The following is a 14,836-nucleotide window of genomic DNA, read 5'->3' as shown; positions in this document are numbered from 1 at the left end:
CAATGATTAAACGTGAGATCTAAATTTAATCCTCATCAGAGTTATATATGTACATATTAATTTTCTATTAACAAGATGATAAAATATGTCACTATTTTACTAAATATTATTAATTTATTAAAGAAAATGGCATACGATCATATCACATCCATTGTTGTTAATAATAATTATGGAAAAAAGAATGAATTGAAAGTTTAATGACTGTAAAGTAATTTTCATAAGTATGTTTCCGATATGTAAGAACCATAAAGGTTTAACGACTATGTGTGTAGTTTAACCAAAATAAAATAAAAGCATACACATTTTCTTTATTTTTTTAAAAAAAGAATTCAAACAAAATTCAGTACAAAAAGGCTGCAAAGCTAATTCGTTTTTATACTGGGTTCTTGGTAATTTACCAGTTGCAGCAGATTAATCGATCTCCTACTTTGGTTTAGGCGACGACAGCTTTTCGTTTTCTAGGGTTTGCTTTTGCTCAGCTACGTGTTCCCTTATCTCGTATTTTCAGTCCTTTTTAAAAGATAAAGAAAGGGACGACAAAAATCAAGAGAGGGTTTAGGTTCAGGGATTGTAATGAGGGATCAACTGAATTCGGATCTGTTCGACCCGAGAAGTGAGATGGACTCCAATTGTACGCGTGGTGCCTCAGGCTCCGGCGGTGATTTCGCTTTCGCTTTCAACGACAGTAATTTCTCCGACCGGCTTCTGAGGATCGAGATTATGGGCGGGCCGTCTGAATGTGCTCCCGAAGGTGAGGGTTGCACCAGCATCGCCGATTGGGCTCGCCACCGCAAGAGGCGCCGGGAGGATATCAAGAAGGAAAATGGTTTGTTTATGTTCCCCCTTAGTTCTTCCTAAATGATTCTCGTTGCTTCTGTTTGGTTACTTAGAAAATGAAAACGAAGCTTTAAAAAGAAAATAAAATGAATCTTACTTTGCATCTATGCGATGCTTTGTGAACCTAAGTTGAGAAATAATAAAAATGAAATTTTGGTCTCTACTAGTTTTGGGAAACTTGAAGTTTTGAAGGAAATTATAGCTTTTCTTGCTGGGACGGGGAATTATAGTCATCTTAAGCTCTTAACATATAATCTTGTTCATAGTCTTGTATTTCACTTGTTTTTATCCAGATTTAGAGTATATTGACGGTTAATCTTTGCGACTGTATGCCTTCTTTATAAACGAAGTTTTTATAATATAGGCTATTGTTTAACTCTTTTTGCTTCATCTTTTTTCTACCTTTTTTGTAGCTTTGGATCTTAGTTTATGTCCCGAGGAGCAGGTTTTAAATGACAACCAACCTGATATGGATGATGGTTTGGGCTGTGAAAATCAATATGAGGAGGCAGTGGCAATGGTTGAAGAAACGCAATCAGGTTTTGATGTTGTTCTGACAACATACTGCATGGTTCATTTACTGCTTATATTAGATTTGAGGCTTAAAACTCTGTAAACTTTCAGTTGAACATGCTTACCAAAGACCTTGCTAGAACTTGTCTTTTTTTTTTACCGAATTACAATTAAGCAAAACACAAGACTTTCAGAAACTTATGGACATGCAGAATTTATCTTTTACTAAAAGTGAAGTAATTTTATCTATTTCGAAGCAATATAATTAACGGGGGATTTTGTTTGTTCTTTTTGGATTTCTAAAATAGTATAAATAACAGAGGATTTTAGCTGGTCACTTTGAATAATTACTCCTTGTGCCATGCCTGCATTATCCCTGGCTCTTGTTTGTTTGAAATGTGACATAGTCAGCATTTTGATCTTCTTGAACTTTTGTAGGCGATGAGGATGCAAATAGCAATGAATCAAGTTGGAACATGGATTGTTCTACAGTTGTGACAGTTAAAACATTGCATATCAGTTCTCCCATTTTAGCCGCAAAAAGCCCATTCTTCTACAAGGTAAGATATGGAGTTAATAGTAATAGATTTTTAAAAGAGATAGTGGAAATATATATTGTGTTTCTATAATGCAGGCATAGTTTATAAGAATATTTGTTACCCTTCTCTTTACAGGCAATTACTTATACGTTTACTTGTTTATTCACTCATTGTAGCTTTTCTCAAATGGGATGAGAGAATCAGAGCAACGACATGTAACCTTAAGAATTGGTGCCTCTGGTATATACATAAACTTCATTTTAGTGTTCTTGGCTATGTTAGTTATTCAAACAGGTTTGAGCTGGCAAATTTGAAATGACATTTTTTATATTACTTTTGGTGTATAGAGGAAGGTGCCCTCATGGAACTTTTGAATTTTATGTATAGCAACACCTTATCTGTCACCGCAGCTCCTGCCTTGCTTGATGTGCTGATGGCTGCTGATAAATTTGAGGTTGCCTCTTGCATGAGATATTGCAGCCAACTATTGTGCAATTTGACTATGACACCAGAGTCAGCTCTGCTGTATTTGGATCTTCCATCTAGTGTTTTAATGGGCGAAGCTGTGCAGCCTTTGACTGATGCTGCTAAACAGTATCTTGCTTCCCGCTACAAGGACATGACCAAGTAAGCACCCGTTCATGTTTTGTATTATGTATTTTTGACCTGAGTATGTAGTTTTATCAGCCTTGCATTGGTTCTAGAAGTATTCATTTTGGAGCTATTCTGATCCTTATATTTTGAAAACGATCAAGTTGAACATGGACAATTAACTAATGTTCTTTTAAAAGGAAAAGTACAGAAGTTTAAAGCTATACTCTTGGTAAAACTTAACCTTATGATATAAGGTATTTTTAATGGCATCATAGCAGTCTGAACAGTGAATTTACTTCATCTCTTGTCATTGTCATAGTGAAAATTATTCATATTTAGAGGGCTTACGTATGCTTTTACCACGCGTTTTACCAGGTTCCAAGAAGAGGTAATGGCTTTGCCACTAGCTGGGATTGAGGCAATATTGGCCAGTGATGATCTGCAAATTGCATCTGAAGATGCTGTGTACGACTTTGTTTTGAAGTGGGCCAGGATTCAGTACCCCAAACTGGAAGAGCGAAGGGAAGTTCTTGGTTCACGCCTTGCACGCTTTATTCGCTTCCCTTATATGACCTGCAGGAAGCTTAAGAAGGTGCTAGCATGTAATGATTTTGATCATGAATTTTCGTCGAAGCTTGTGCTCGAGGCTCTATTTTTCAAGGCTGAAGCCCCACATAGACAACGAAGCTTGGCTGCAGAGGAGTCTGCCAGCTTGAACTGTCGCTTTATTGAGCGAGCTTACAAATATCGTCTGGTTAAAGTGGTTGAATTTGAAGTTCCCCGTCAACAGTGTGTTGTATACCTGGACTTGAAGAGGGAAGAGTGTGCAAATCTATTCCCATCGGGACGGGTTTATTCTCAGGCGTTCCACCTGGGAGGACAAGGTTTCTTCCTGTCAGCTCATTGCAACATGGATCAGCAGAGCTCGTTCCACTGTTTCGGGTTGTTCTTAGGAATGCAGGAAAAGGGTTCCGTTAGTTTTGCAGTAGATTACGAATTTGCTGCAAGGTCAAAGCCAACGGAGGAGTTTATAAGCAAATACAAGGGCAACTACAAATTTACCGGTGGCAAGGCAGTTGGCTATCGGAATTTATTTGCCATACCTTGGACATCGTTCATGGCGGAAGACAGTCTTTACTTCATAAATGGTGTTCTCTATCTTAGGGCTGAGTTAACCGTCAGGCAGTAACCATACGGAGCTTCGATCCATCTACTTTAGCTGCACTAACTCCGTTGTTTCTCTCTGTTGTTTCTTTCTTCACTTTGACCCGACCACAATCCAATATGTACCAAGTAGAACAATGGGTTTGATCTTTTGATTTTTAATCATCAATTTTCTTGAAATTGAAATGTGATACTTCGTCTTAGACCTGTAACGCGGCAGAGTTGAGTTGTCGATCCAAAGTATACAAATAGTTTTAGATATTGTTTTGTTGACTCTCTCGACTATTAAAAATTATAAAATAGTTCTCTAAGAGATGTTTTGTTGAGTTTCTTAACTGTTAAAATTTATAAAATGGTCATCTAATTATTTATGTTTTAAATTTATTTTTTTATTATAAATTTGATGGTTGTCTAAGTTAGACGTTAACTTTTTGATTGAAACATGATAAAATTTGATTTTAGAATCGTTTGAATTATATACTCGTTTGATATTAAGAATCATATTTTATCATATACAAATCAACAAGTTAACGTCAAACTCAAATGATTGTCAATTTTAACATAAAATGATGAGTTTGAAACATATAAATAGTTAGATGATTATTTTATAATTTTTAATAGTTGAAAGATTCAACAAAACATCTTATTGTTGAGGAATTATTTTATAAATTTTAATAGTAAGAGGACTCAACAAAATAATATTCTATAGTCAATGACCATTTATGTACTTTAATGTTATTTTTAAAAAACAATTTAATATTTTTAATATTTTCATTATATGATTATATATTTTATTTCAATTTTTATCATATAATAGATATGAATTTGACAATAAAATATCAAAGTATAAATAACTGATTTGAATTTTAAATTTAAAAATTACAATGCTTAAATTTCTAAAAAAAAGTGAATAAATTAAAATTTAGGTGTAACTTAAAAATATAACTTGAACAATTTATTATTATCATCATATATGTACGTATTTGTGTGCACTATATTATTTAGTATAAACAAATAAAAGCAAGTGGAACGCCGGTGCACGGGTTTAAAAACGCGCTGCGAATGGTAGAAGTCGGTTCACTTGTAGAACCAACGAAACCATCGATTTGAGTTTTTTTTGGGTAAACTATGTAGGTAGTCCCCTATGTTTTTAGTCTGACAGAGTTTGGTCACCAACGTATCAATTAAGGGGGAATAGCCCATAATGTTATCGATCCATTTGATTTTAATCCCTAACATTATCGATCCATTTGATTTTAGTCCCTTATCCTTTAACTCTAGTTCGGTTTTAGCCCCTCGGCCATATTAGGAACTTAAACAAAAAAGACTTAAACAAAAGGGGGTCAACAAAAATTAATGGTTGAGAGACTAAAATCGAACGGATCGATAACGTTAGGGACCATTTTTCTTTAATTTTTAAATTAGTGATCATAGTCAGACAGACCCTAAATATAGAAGACTATCCGCATAATTTACCCTTTTTTGGTAATGGGAGTTGCCACTTGTCACCATTCCATTTGCAATGCTTATTCTTGATCCTTATGTATACATGTATTAAATGATCTCCGACTATAAAATATTATTTTATTGAGTCCTTTGACTATTAAAAGTTATAAAATGATCCCCGACTATATAAAGTTGCTTTGTTGAGCCCCTCAATAATTAAAAGTTACAAAATAGTCACTCGACTATTCATTATGTTCTAAAATCGTCATTTTTTGGTTAAAAAAAAATTAACGATTGTCTGAGTTGAACGTTAACATGTTGACTGAGATATGATCAGGGACAGAACTAGGATTTTAACTTAAGGGGGCAAAATATAATTAATCATAGAAAATGAGGGGCAAAGTATAATTAACCATAGAAAATGAGGGTGCAAAATCAAAATAAACTAAAATTTAGAGTTCTAATTTCATATTTTCTCATATATTTTTTAACAATAAAAAAATTGCGGGAGGCCAGTGGCCCCCTAAGCATAAGGTGGCTTCGTCCTTTGATATGATAGTCGTTTGAGATTATGAGATTAAATTTTATCATATCTTAGTCAGCAGGTTAACATAAACTCAAATTATCATCAAATGTTTAATGGAAAATGATGAGTTTGTAACATAATGAATATTCGAATGACCATTTTGTAACTTTTTATAGTCAGGAGACTCAACAAAGTAACTCTCTATAGTCTGAGGACTATTTTGTAACTTTTGACAGCTAAATGACTTAATAAAATAATATCTTACCATTGAGGGACCATTTATGTACTTTACCCTAAAATTTAATTAATTTTTAGTTTCCAATTCCTATACAAATTTATGTACACGCCACTCCTATCTTAAAACAAATATAACTTCCGAAGTCCATTTGCCTAAACATAACCAAACCCCAAATTTGGAAGGATTTGTGTGTAAGTACCCTCTCTCTCTCTCTCTCTTAACCTACGGGTCTTGTCTTCCTTTCGATTCACTTGCCTTTCTCGTTCTTTATTTTCCTTTTTCATCACAATATACAATAATATTACTATTTTAATGGAACCCTTTCTTTTTTTGTTCTTGTTTTAATATGGATAATTTCCATTTTGCACTCACATTTACATCTTCCACTCTCCCTATTCATAGTTTCTATTTGCATTATACGAAAGCTTAAATACCAAAGCTGGATGGGGTAATCTTGATGGGGTCTGATACAATACGGTTCATCGTCTTCATGGTTGTTTTATCGCTGTTATCGTCGATCGTCGTTGCCAACGGAGGCAGCTTGGGTAGATATAATTCGAGGGAATTGAACGCTTTGTTTCGATATTACGCGAACCGGACTTTGGCGAATCATCATCGTACAGGTACATTAAGCCGAGTTTCACTTCCTTCTAATATCTCTGGCATGGAGGTTTCTGTTGTTAGACTACGTGGTAGTAGTTTATGGGGCAGAGGTATCAATTCTAAATTTGTTAAGATCCCACCTAGTGTTAGGACATCTCCGTACGTTAAAAGGTTAGCAATGGTCTATGATAACCTCGGAAATTGGTCTTCCAAATATTATCACGTACCGGGGTATTCGTTGGTCTCTCCAGTCATCGGCTTCGAGGTTTACGATTACACGGATCTCACTGTCGGGAACTTGGCATTGAACGTCACCGGGGGGTCCATTTCGATCCGGTTTCCTTATCTAAAGACAAAAGAGAAAAACGTGACACGACTCAAATGCATCGGGTTTCGAAACAACGGGTCGGTCGAGTTTAAAAATGTGACGGAGAGAGATGTTTGCGTGACCGAAAATACAGGGCATTTTTGCGTCATGATACCGTATTCGTCCCCGCCTTCGTCGCCGTCGATGCCCCAAAAAAAAGGGAGGGTTTGGAAATGGTGGGTGATAGAGTTCGGCCTCGGAGCCGTCGGGCTAGCAGTTTTGGTTACGGCGGGAGTGGCGGTGTCGAGATGGTGGAGAAAGAGGAAGATAAAAGATATGGAGAAGGAATCCGATTCATCGGTGGCGTTGGATACGTTTTGGGTAAGGGGAGATCTTAAAATGCCTTGTGCGTCGATGATCAGAACACAGCCAGCACTCGAGCATGATTATGTCCCTTGAATTGTGGTCTTGAATCCTTAAAATCTCCTCCTTGTTTTACTTGCAATTTATTTTACTCGATGCCCTCCCCTTCATTGTTTTTCTTTCGGAATTTGTTCTACAATTCTAGGCAATTTAGGTCCCCAATGTTGTATCAATTCATTGAAATTAATTCTTAAACCGAACACAAAAATTTTTATAATTAGTGTGATGTTTATGACTCCAATCATTAGTATCTTAATGGTAATCACCAGGGGAAAAGGACAAGCGACTTTTAAATATTGGGTTAATGTTGTGCCTGCAAAGGCCGGCGGCGGGTGAACAATGTGCTAATATTTGTTCTATAGTTGTTATTGAAACCACAACCAACGAAAGTTCCTCTTGTTTGTGCTATCAATAAATAAAGCATAAACGTCGGCTAATGCTATCATAATTAATTATTCATGGGAGACGAAGAAGATGGAGTTTAGAGAAGAAATGATTGGGTCATCGGGTTGGCAGAAGATAAACATGAAATCGGCAATTTCTGACTCGTTAATTCTAGGTCGAGATCCGGGCTGGAACAACAACTATACCGACAAAAAATAACTTCATATGTATGATGGTAAGATTTGGGTTGGGTCGGTTTTTTTGGTTAATCAATTTCGACTTGAAAAATATTTATTTTCTACCTAAACTCGACTCGATCTGAAAATTATATATCTTTCATTCGATCTGAAAAATATATATCTTCCACTCTATTTTAATTAGATCCAAAAGTTTTAAATATAAATGCAACCTGATCGGGCCCGATATAAAATAATGATTCAATTAAAAAAATAATATTTTGTTTTGAAGAAATTACATTGTTAATCCTAAGTCGGGTTGGGTCGGAATTTTTTACTATTCTCTTGATCCGACCTCATTCCTTTAAAAATCCATCTCGACTCAATCCAAATCGAAATTTTTTAAAAAAATTTGACTACATCAAATTAAATTATATTAAAAATCTATTAATTTCGAGTTAAATTATCATCGTAATCATACGTGAGAAATTGGGTGGAGGCAAAGTGTTTATAGGCTAGCGTTTGATGATAAGTATGCCAATTTCTTTATAAATATGGATTTGGACATGGATATCGTGAAAGACAGAGACCACTAATGTATCCGATTGTCCAAAATGACAAGGAGTCTAAAGTTTATACCCAGATTATTTGATTCGTATTACATTTCTTTCTTAAAATTTTAGAATTCGGGATAAGTTGGGACGAGTTTTATAATAGATAAGTTCGAGGTGGGACGTGCCAGTTTTATAATGGTCAAAGCAGACGTGCGTCGAAAACGGGAAGTCGGCTGCCACAAACCCTAAATATCCATTTCACTTAGTATGAATTATCATTATAATTTGTAAGATTTATTACGGTATACCAAATGTAATTGAATTATCTCAATTATTCATTTTAATTATTGGTTTAATTTAATTTAATTAATATTGGTAGAGTATATAAATAGTCCCCGATTATAGAATATTATTTTATTAAATCTCTCGACTATTAAAAGTTACAAAATGATCTTCCGATCATAGAGTGTTGTTTTGTTGAGTCCCTCGACTATTAAAAGTATAAAACAATCACCCTACTATTCATTATGTTACAATCTTGTCATTTTCAGTTAAAATATGAATGATATGCTGAGCTAAACATTAACCTACTGACTGTGATATGATAAAATCTGATCATAGAATCTCAAACGACTATCATACCCCATTAATCATGTTAACGTCTAACTTAGACAACCATCAATTTTTAACAGAAAATGACGAGTTTGAAATATAATGAATTGTCGAGCGAGAGTTTGTAACTTTTAATAGTAGAGAGATTTAACAAAATAATTCTACATTAAAATAATAATTTTATAATTTTTAATAGTCGAATGACTTAATAAAACAATATACTACAATCGAATACCATTTTTATACTTTACCTTTAATATTATTATATTATATCTTCATTAGAAAATCATATGTTCATCAATATTATATTAAAAAAATGTTCAAAAAAGTTATCATAATTTATAAATCTTTAACATCTCAAAAACTTAAAAAGATAAAAAAACATCTTCAAAAGAAGTATCTTAAATTTCACACAACTATCGTATCTCAGTCATCATGTAATATCTAGCTTAGACAACCACCAATTTTTAACATAAAATGACGATTTTGAAACATAATGAATTATCGGGTGACAATTTTATAACTTTTAATAGCTAAGGAACTTAACAAAATAATATTCTATAGTCAAATGATCATTTTATAACTTTTAATAGTCGATAGACTTAATAAAACAATACCCTATAGTCATAAAACCATTTGTATACTTTACCTTTAATATTATTGTAATTGTATCTTCATTATAAATCCTATGTTCATCAATATTATAATAAATATGGTTCAAAAATTTTATCAATCTCAAAAACTTTAAAAGACAGAGAAAATATTTTCGAAAAAAATACCTTAAATATCTAGTATCCTTCGAGAAATCACAACCTATTAACATAATTTTTTATAAGTATACATGATCTAGTAGAATTAACTTTATAACCACATGACAATAAACATTTAATTTATTAATCTACAAGTAGTCATCGTATTTCTATATTTGACACTATATTATTAAGAGACACTATAGAATTTTCCAATAGGATCGAAAGAAGAGATACGACCTAAATAAAATATCTTACATTCACTTACATCTCTATCTATTCATGAAGACATATAATATCAACATCGTCCAATAACCAATTATTCATCAGAGGCATTTTTATACCAAAATCAGGAAAAAAAATGGATCTTCTCATAATTAATTTAATCCCATCAATAATTATTAATATATTATATAGAAATATGGGATTAAATATATTTAATTTTAAAATTTGTTAATTTATAAATAAAAAGGAATTTAAAAAATATAAATATTTATAAAATTATTTATTCTAAGTTTTATAAAATGTTGATAAGGAAAAAATCTTAGGTGACAAAAGCAAAGGGTAAACCCAATTAGGTGGTCAAGCGTGGCCGGTGGTGGATTCCAAAGGATCTATTCATTGTAGTTAAATCTCCCACAATTAAAAATGATTCAAAATTCTTTATTTATTAAATTAAACGGAATAGGACCACGTCAGCCCACAATGACGGGTGGAATACGTTGGACTCCTTACCCGATACGCGTAGCTCCAGTTACCGACTCACACATGTACGGTACCAGTGACGTTGGACTTTATAAAATGGCCATCGCGAATATCGAATAGGCCAACTCAACAACCAACCTTGTACCCCGTACGTATTTGGCTCCTTTCTACGACACGTGTTTTGGTGACGTGGTTGTTGCCTTGGCGCTTCATTTCCTTCCTTCTCCTTCTTCTTCACCCTGCCATAGCTTCCTTCCCCTGCAAATGTCAAGATAATGCAGTCTTTTTTACCACTTTATGCTGTCGAGTGTGAATTATTCTTCCACTGCTAAGAGAAAGAGTTTCAGATTTTTTTTCTCTGACTTTCTAGGTATGTTGAAATTGAAGTTCGATGTGTAGTTTCTTATTTTGAAGCTTTTTCCCCGTTATTATTTAGTGAGTGGATTATTGCGTAAGGTTATGTTTGGTTGTTGAGAAAGCTGATGAACTTGCAGGATTAGAGTTAAATTTTGTTCTGGATTTGATTTGAAGCTGCAGTGATGGAGTTTTTTATTGTTGTGAAAATAATATCAGTCGAGCTTCATTAATTTTTTCAAATCATAACTGAATTTTGTAGAATTTTTGGCTTTTAGTAATTTTAACCGTTTTTCTGTTCCCAGATCTCGTAAACTGGTGACAACTTCTGTTTAGAAAGATTGGATTTGCGTGACTATTATGACTGATCTTCTTTGGTACTGAGTTTCATTAGACGACGAAAATTGAATTAGCGGTTAGCAGGTCATGATATTCAAAATTGTTTTGGATTCATCTACGAAAGAACTATTTCATAGGGGGAAATGCAGAAATCTTTAACTGCAGACTCGAGGGTATTATTGTCCTGCTGTTAATAGATTAAATCGGTGATTTGTCTTCGTTCTTACGTACTCCTCATCTTACACCATCCCGCTAGGCGCTAAGTGACTGACTGGCTACTAGAAAGACGGTTGTAACCTCATATTATTTTCTTGTGTATATTTTCTGGGCTATTGCATGGGTAATTTTTTGTTTCGTTAAACGTTAAGAAGTGCAAATCTGGAACGCCTGTTTGTTTCTAGAGGAAGGTGATGGAATCCTCTATCTCTGTTTTACCTAAAAATTAATAGGAAAGTAGAATGAGAGTGGTGATCTCTTCTAACTACATAGAATATTGTAGAAATTCTAATATTAAATCAAAATGATTCAAAGCTAATCGCAATTCAGTGACAATTTGCTTGTATGATGTTTTCCTGAGCCATTCTTATTGTCATCAAGAAATTTGCTGTCAAGCACAACTTCTTGTTTCTCTATTTGATTGCAGCTTTCTCTATTTGATTGCAGCTGAGAGATAGGTAAACTAAGTTCTCGAAGTTAATTAAGTTGCAGCTTTTGTGCTCGACAATGGGAAACGGCGATGAAGGGAAGTCATCTAAATCTGACAAACCATCTTCACCGTCACCTTCAGTAAGTTAATAGATTATGTCTGCTTATATGTTGAATCTTGGAAAAAGTTGTAGCTTTTCATGCTAGAAAATAATAAGTGCCATGATATGTATGATTATCCAATTTGTTTTGGGGAAAGATTTTTATGGTAGTTGTAGTAGAATTTGCGACTATTATGTAGATTAAATTTTAAGCTTATATCTGAGTGTCGGTCAATCCTTTTCTATCAACAGGATCAGATCGCCACTCATGTCTATCCAGATTGGGCAGCTATGCAGGTTATCTTTGCTAATGCATGCACTCTGTGACCTCTTTCCTGCTGCTGTTTTGAGGCATTTTGTTTTCAACTAAAGTTCATATTCTATTCTTTAATGGAATTTATAATGGGGATTTTATGATTGTTTGTTACATATTTAGGCATATTATGGTCCTCGAGTCACTATGCCACCATATTATAATTCAGCTGTGGCATCTGGTCATGCTCCTCCCCCTTATATGTGGGGGACAACGCATGTATGTAGCTCCAGTGCATATAATAACTTCATTCAAGTTTTTTTGAACTTCTCTGTAAATAATTAGTGAATGTACTAATTTGACACTTCCAGCCAATTATGCCATCTTATGGGCCACCTTATGCAACAATCTATCCTCATGGGGGAGTTTATGTGCATCCTGCAGTTCCCATGGTAAGTTCACTTCACCAGTATCTGTTACTTGGAGTATTATTTTAAAAAGAAAATTTCATCGTACCACCCCTTCCATGGGATATGAATAGAGTGCTAAATAAAACCAAGATTTCTGCTTCTGTTGTATCATGTTATACCCTAATGAATTTTTTTATCCGTTTGCTCCTGAAATCCAGGGATCGCATGGTCATGGTGTTCCATCATCATCTGAAGTAAGGAATAAGGAGGCTTTGGTTTTTGAATTGATCTTTTCAAACTGTTGCTACTTTTATTCTTAATTATTGTCGATAAGCATGCACATTCACCGTCACCGTGAGTTAGCTTGCAAGTTGTCAGTCTTTGCTTTAAGCTAATATGGTGATGAATATAAGCAGAGCATTGTAATGCAGGCCCCTGTGGAAACACCTACAAAGTCCTCAAGAAATACAAACCAAGGTTTGATGAATAAACTGAAAGGATTTGATGGCCTTACAATGTCGGTAGGCAACAGTTCTGCTGAGAATGCTCAAAGCGGGGCTGAACCCCAACTGTCCCAGAGGTTTGTTAATCTTTTCTGTACGAACTAGTACTATTATTTAGGAGATCACATCTATGCCTTAACGACCTATTTGTAAGATACTGCATGACCAAGTGAACTTTTGCCAGTTGATCCGTAGTTTCTCGACTAATTTTTATGATCATGTGGACAGTGTGAAGACTGAAGGTTCCATTGATGATAGTGATGGGATTGCAACTGGGGTGAGATCTCATTTCTATCTGTATAACCTATTTCCAACAACTTTTTCTTTTCTTTACAAGTTATTTTATTTGATCATGGCATTAAAAGAATTATAAGGTTCCAAATGCTAAAGCTTATTTTTTTCATTGCATATCATCTGCCAGGCAGGTCAAACAAGACCAAAAAGAAGCAGGGTGGGGAACACTGACCATTGGTATGATCTCATTCTTCACCATATTTATTGTTTACGTCGAACAGAGTTTACCTGAAGTGCAACGTTCTCACCAAATTTAGGAGACATTATCATTTTTACGTATTAATAGGAAATCCCATTAGAGATCTGCTGGCTCACTTCTTGGAAGTTGTATGTGGGACTTAAGACTCATGAGTAATAACCTCAATATGCAAAAGTTTTTTGTGATTTCTGAGGGCAATATGTTATAAAAATGAAAACAATGAGATATAAATTATTGAATCTTGGGACACACTCGGTCCCACTTTCATTTGTGGAGGTTTAGGCATATTGATTATGGTCTTCGTGTTAGCAGGTGGAGAAGGGAATAATGAAGCAAGGTCTAAACCGGTTGCTACGCGGGAGGTGACTGCAACCATTTATCCTATACCGGTTGGACCTGTACTTTCTCCTGACATGACCACAGCTTTGGAGCTTAGGAACCCTCACACCATGAGTGTGAAGTCCAGTCCTACGAGTGTACCATGTGTAATGTCACCTGAAGTCTGGTTGCAGGTAATTTTTGACCGAATGGACCTCCGGTATATCAGCTCTGTGTAACTTGCTTTCAAAGCTATGCTTTTTAGCTTTCATGTTATTTTTGCTTCATTAAGTAGCTAATGTTTTTTTACTACAGTGGCAGTAAATGCACATTTTAGTGTTCTCTTATTTCCGGTGACGAGTCTTAAGCTGTAGCTAATTTAAACGAAATTTAACCAGAACGAACGGGAGCTGAAGCGGGAGAGAAGGAAACAGTCTAATAGAGAATCTGCTAGAAGATCAAGGTTGAGGAAGCAGGTATAAGAAATATATCTTCATTGAGTCTCTTTACCAGATATGAACTATAACAATGGAATGATCTGAACCTAATGCACTGCATTCTTTTATAGGCCGAGACAGAAGAGCTTACTTGTAAAGTTGAATCCTTGACTGCAGAGAATGCATCACTTAGATCCGAAATAAATCTTCTAACCGAAAAATCCGATAAACTAAGGCAAGAAAATGCTACATTAGTGGTATGAACGTTTACCCTTTTTGTAGTTCATTCCCCTCTCAACTACGTATCCTTTGTAACGACATTTGCAACACAGGAGGGATTGAAAGAGGAGATTATCACGAATAAGAAACAAGACAAAGACGGTGAAATGTACGAGAAAAAGTTGAACTCCAGCGCCAAGTTACATCAACTTTTGGATCCGAGTCCGAGAGCCGATGCTGTGGCGGCTCGATGAACAAGGAGAAGAGGCAAACTAAGTTAAACTCTTTCTTGTACATTAGATGTGATGAAACCACGTAGCTTTGGCATGTAATTTATAACCCAAAACTACTGCTAACATTAAATTTGAGGAAACCAAGTAGCTTTCAGAACTGA

The 14,836-nt window shown here is 34.8% G+C and overlaps 3 protein-coding genes across 3 annotated transcripts; all 3 read left to right on the top strand.

The window, feature by feature from the left end:
• Positions 1 to 344: 344 nt before the first annotated feature.
• LOC120205605 (BTB/POZ domain-containing protein POB1-like) lies at positions 345 to 3,920 on the top strand. Its single transcript, XM_039205455.1, has 6 exons — positions 345 to 826; positions 1,251 to 1,376; positions 1,789 to 1,910; positions 2,066 to 2,129; positions 2,237 to 2,516; positions 2,859 to 3,920. The coding sequence occupies exons 1-6, from the start codon at positions 574 to 576 to the stop codon at positions 3,670 to 3,672; spliced, it is 1,659 nt and encodes a 552-aa protein (XP_039061386.1). The 5' UTR covers positions 345 to 573; the 3' UTR covers positions 3,673 to 3,920.
• A 2,134-nt stretch (positions 3,921 to 6,054) lies between these two features.
• Positions 6,055 to 7,385, top strand: LOC120205607. Its single transcript, XM_039205457.1, has one exon. It carries the CDS (start codon positions 6,315 to 6,317, stop codon positions 7,224 to 7,226), a length of 912 nt encoding a protein of 303 aa, XP_039061388.1. The 5' UTR covers positions 6,055 to 6,314; the 3' UTR covers positions 7,227 to 7,385.
• A 3,252-nt stretch (positions 7,386 to 10,637) lies between these two features.
• On the top strand, positions 10,638 to 14,836 carry LOC120205604 (G-box-binding factor 3-like). Its single transcript, XM_039205454.1, has 13 exons — positions 10,638 to 10,740; positions 11,727 to 11,849; positions 12,062 to 12,106; positions 12,246 to 12,341; positions 12,434 to 12,514; positions 12,691 to 12,726; positions 12,904 to 13,052; positions 13,204 to 13,252; positions 13,397 to 13,437; positions 13,770 to 13,980; positions 14,185 to 14,262; positions 14,355 to 14,480; positions 14,556 to 14,836. Exons 2-13 carry the CDS (start codon positions 11,787 to 11,789, stop codon positions 14,694 to 14,696), a joined length of 1,116 nt encoding a protein of 371 aa, XP_039061385.1. The 5' UTR covers positions 10,638 to 10,740; positions 11,727 to 11,786; the 3' UTR covers positions 14,697 to 14,836.

Source organism: Hibiscus syriacus, unplaced genomic scaffold, assembly GCF_006381635.1.
Source record: "Hibiscus syriacus cultivar Baekdansim isolate YM2019G1 unplaced genomic scaffold, ASM638163v2 tig00012523_pilon, whole genome shotgun sequence".
Lineage (NCBI taxonomy): Eukaryota > Viridiplantae > Streptophyta > Magnoliopsida > Malvales > Malvaceae > Hibiscus > Hibiscus syriacus.
The sequence above is the reverse complement of the archived record's forward strand: the minus strand, read 5'-3'. Positions and strand labels throughout refer to the sequence as shown.

Excerpts from the sequence above, each read along its gene's own strand:
- LOC120205605 (XM_039205455.1), top strand. The coding sequence starts at position 574 with ATGAGGGATCAACTGAATTCGGATCTGTTCGACCCGAGAAGTGAGATG. Across the intron at positions 827-1,250 it reads GGATATCAAGAAGGAAAATG|CTTTGGATCTTAGTTTATGT; the intron begins GTTTGTTTATGT and ends CCTTTTTTGTAG. Across the intron at positions 2,130-2,236 it reads CTTAAGAATTGGTGCCTCTG|AGGAAGGTGCCCTCATGGAA; the intron begins GTATATACATAA and ends TTTGGTGTATAG.
- LOC120205607 (XM_039205457.1), top strand. The coding sequence starts at position 6,315 with ATGGGGTCTGATACAATACGGTTCATCGTCTTCATGGTTGTTTTATCG.
- LOC120205604 (XM_039205454.1), top strand. The coding sequence starts at position 11,787 with ATGGGAAACGGCGATGAAGGGAAGTCATCTAAATCTGACAAACCATCT. Across the intron at positions 12,727-12,903 it reads GTGTTCCATCATCATCTGAA|GCCCCTGTGGAAACACCTAC; the intron begins GTAAGGAATAAG and ends ATTGTAATGCAG. Across the intron at positions 13,253-13,396 it reads GTGATGGGATTGCAACTGGG|GCAGGTCAAACAAGACCAAA; the intron begins GTGAGATCTCAT and ends ATCATCTGCCAG.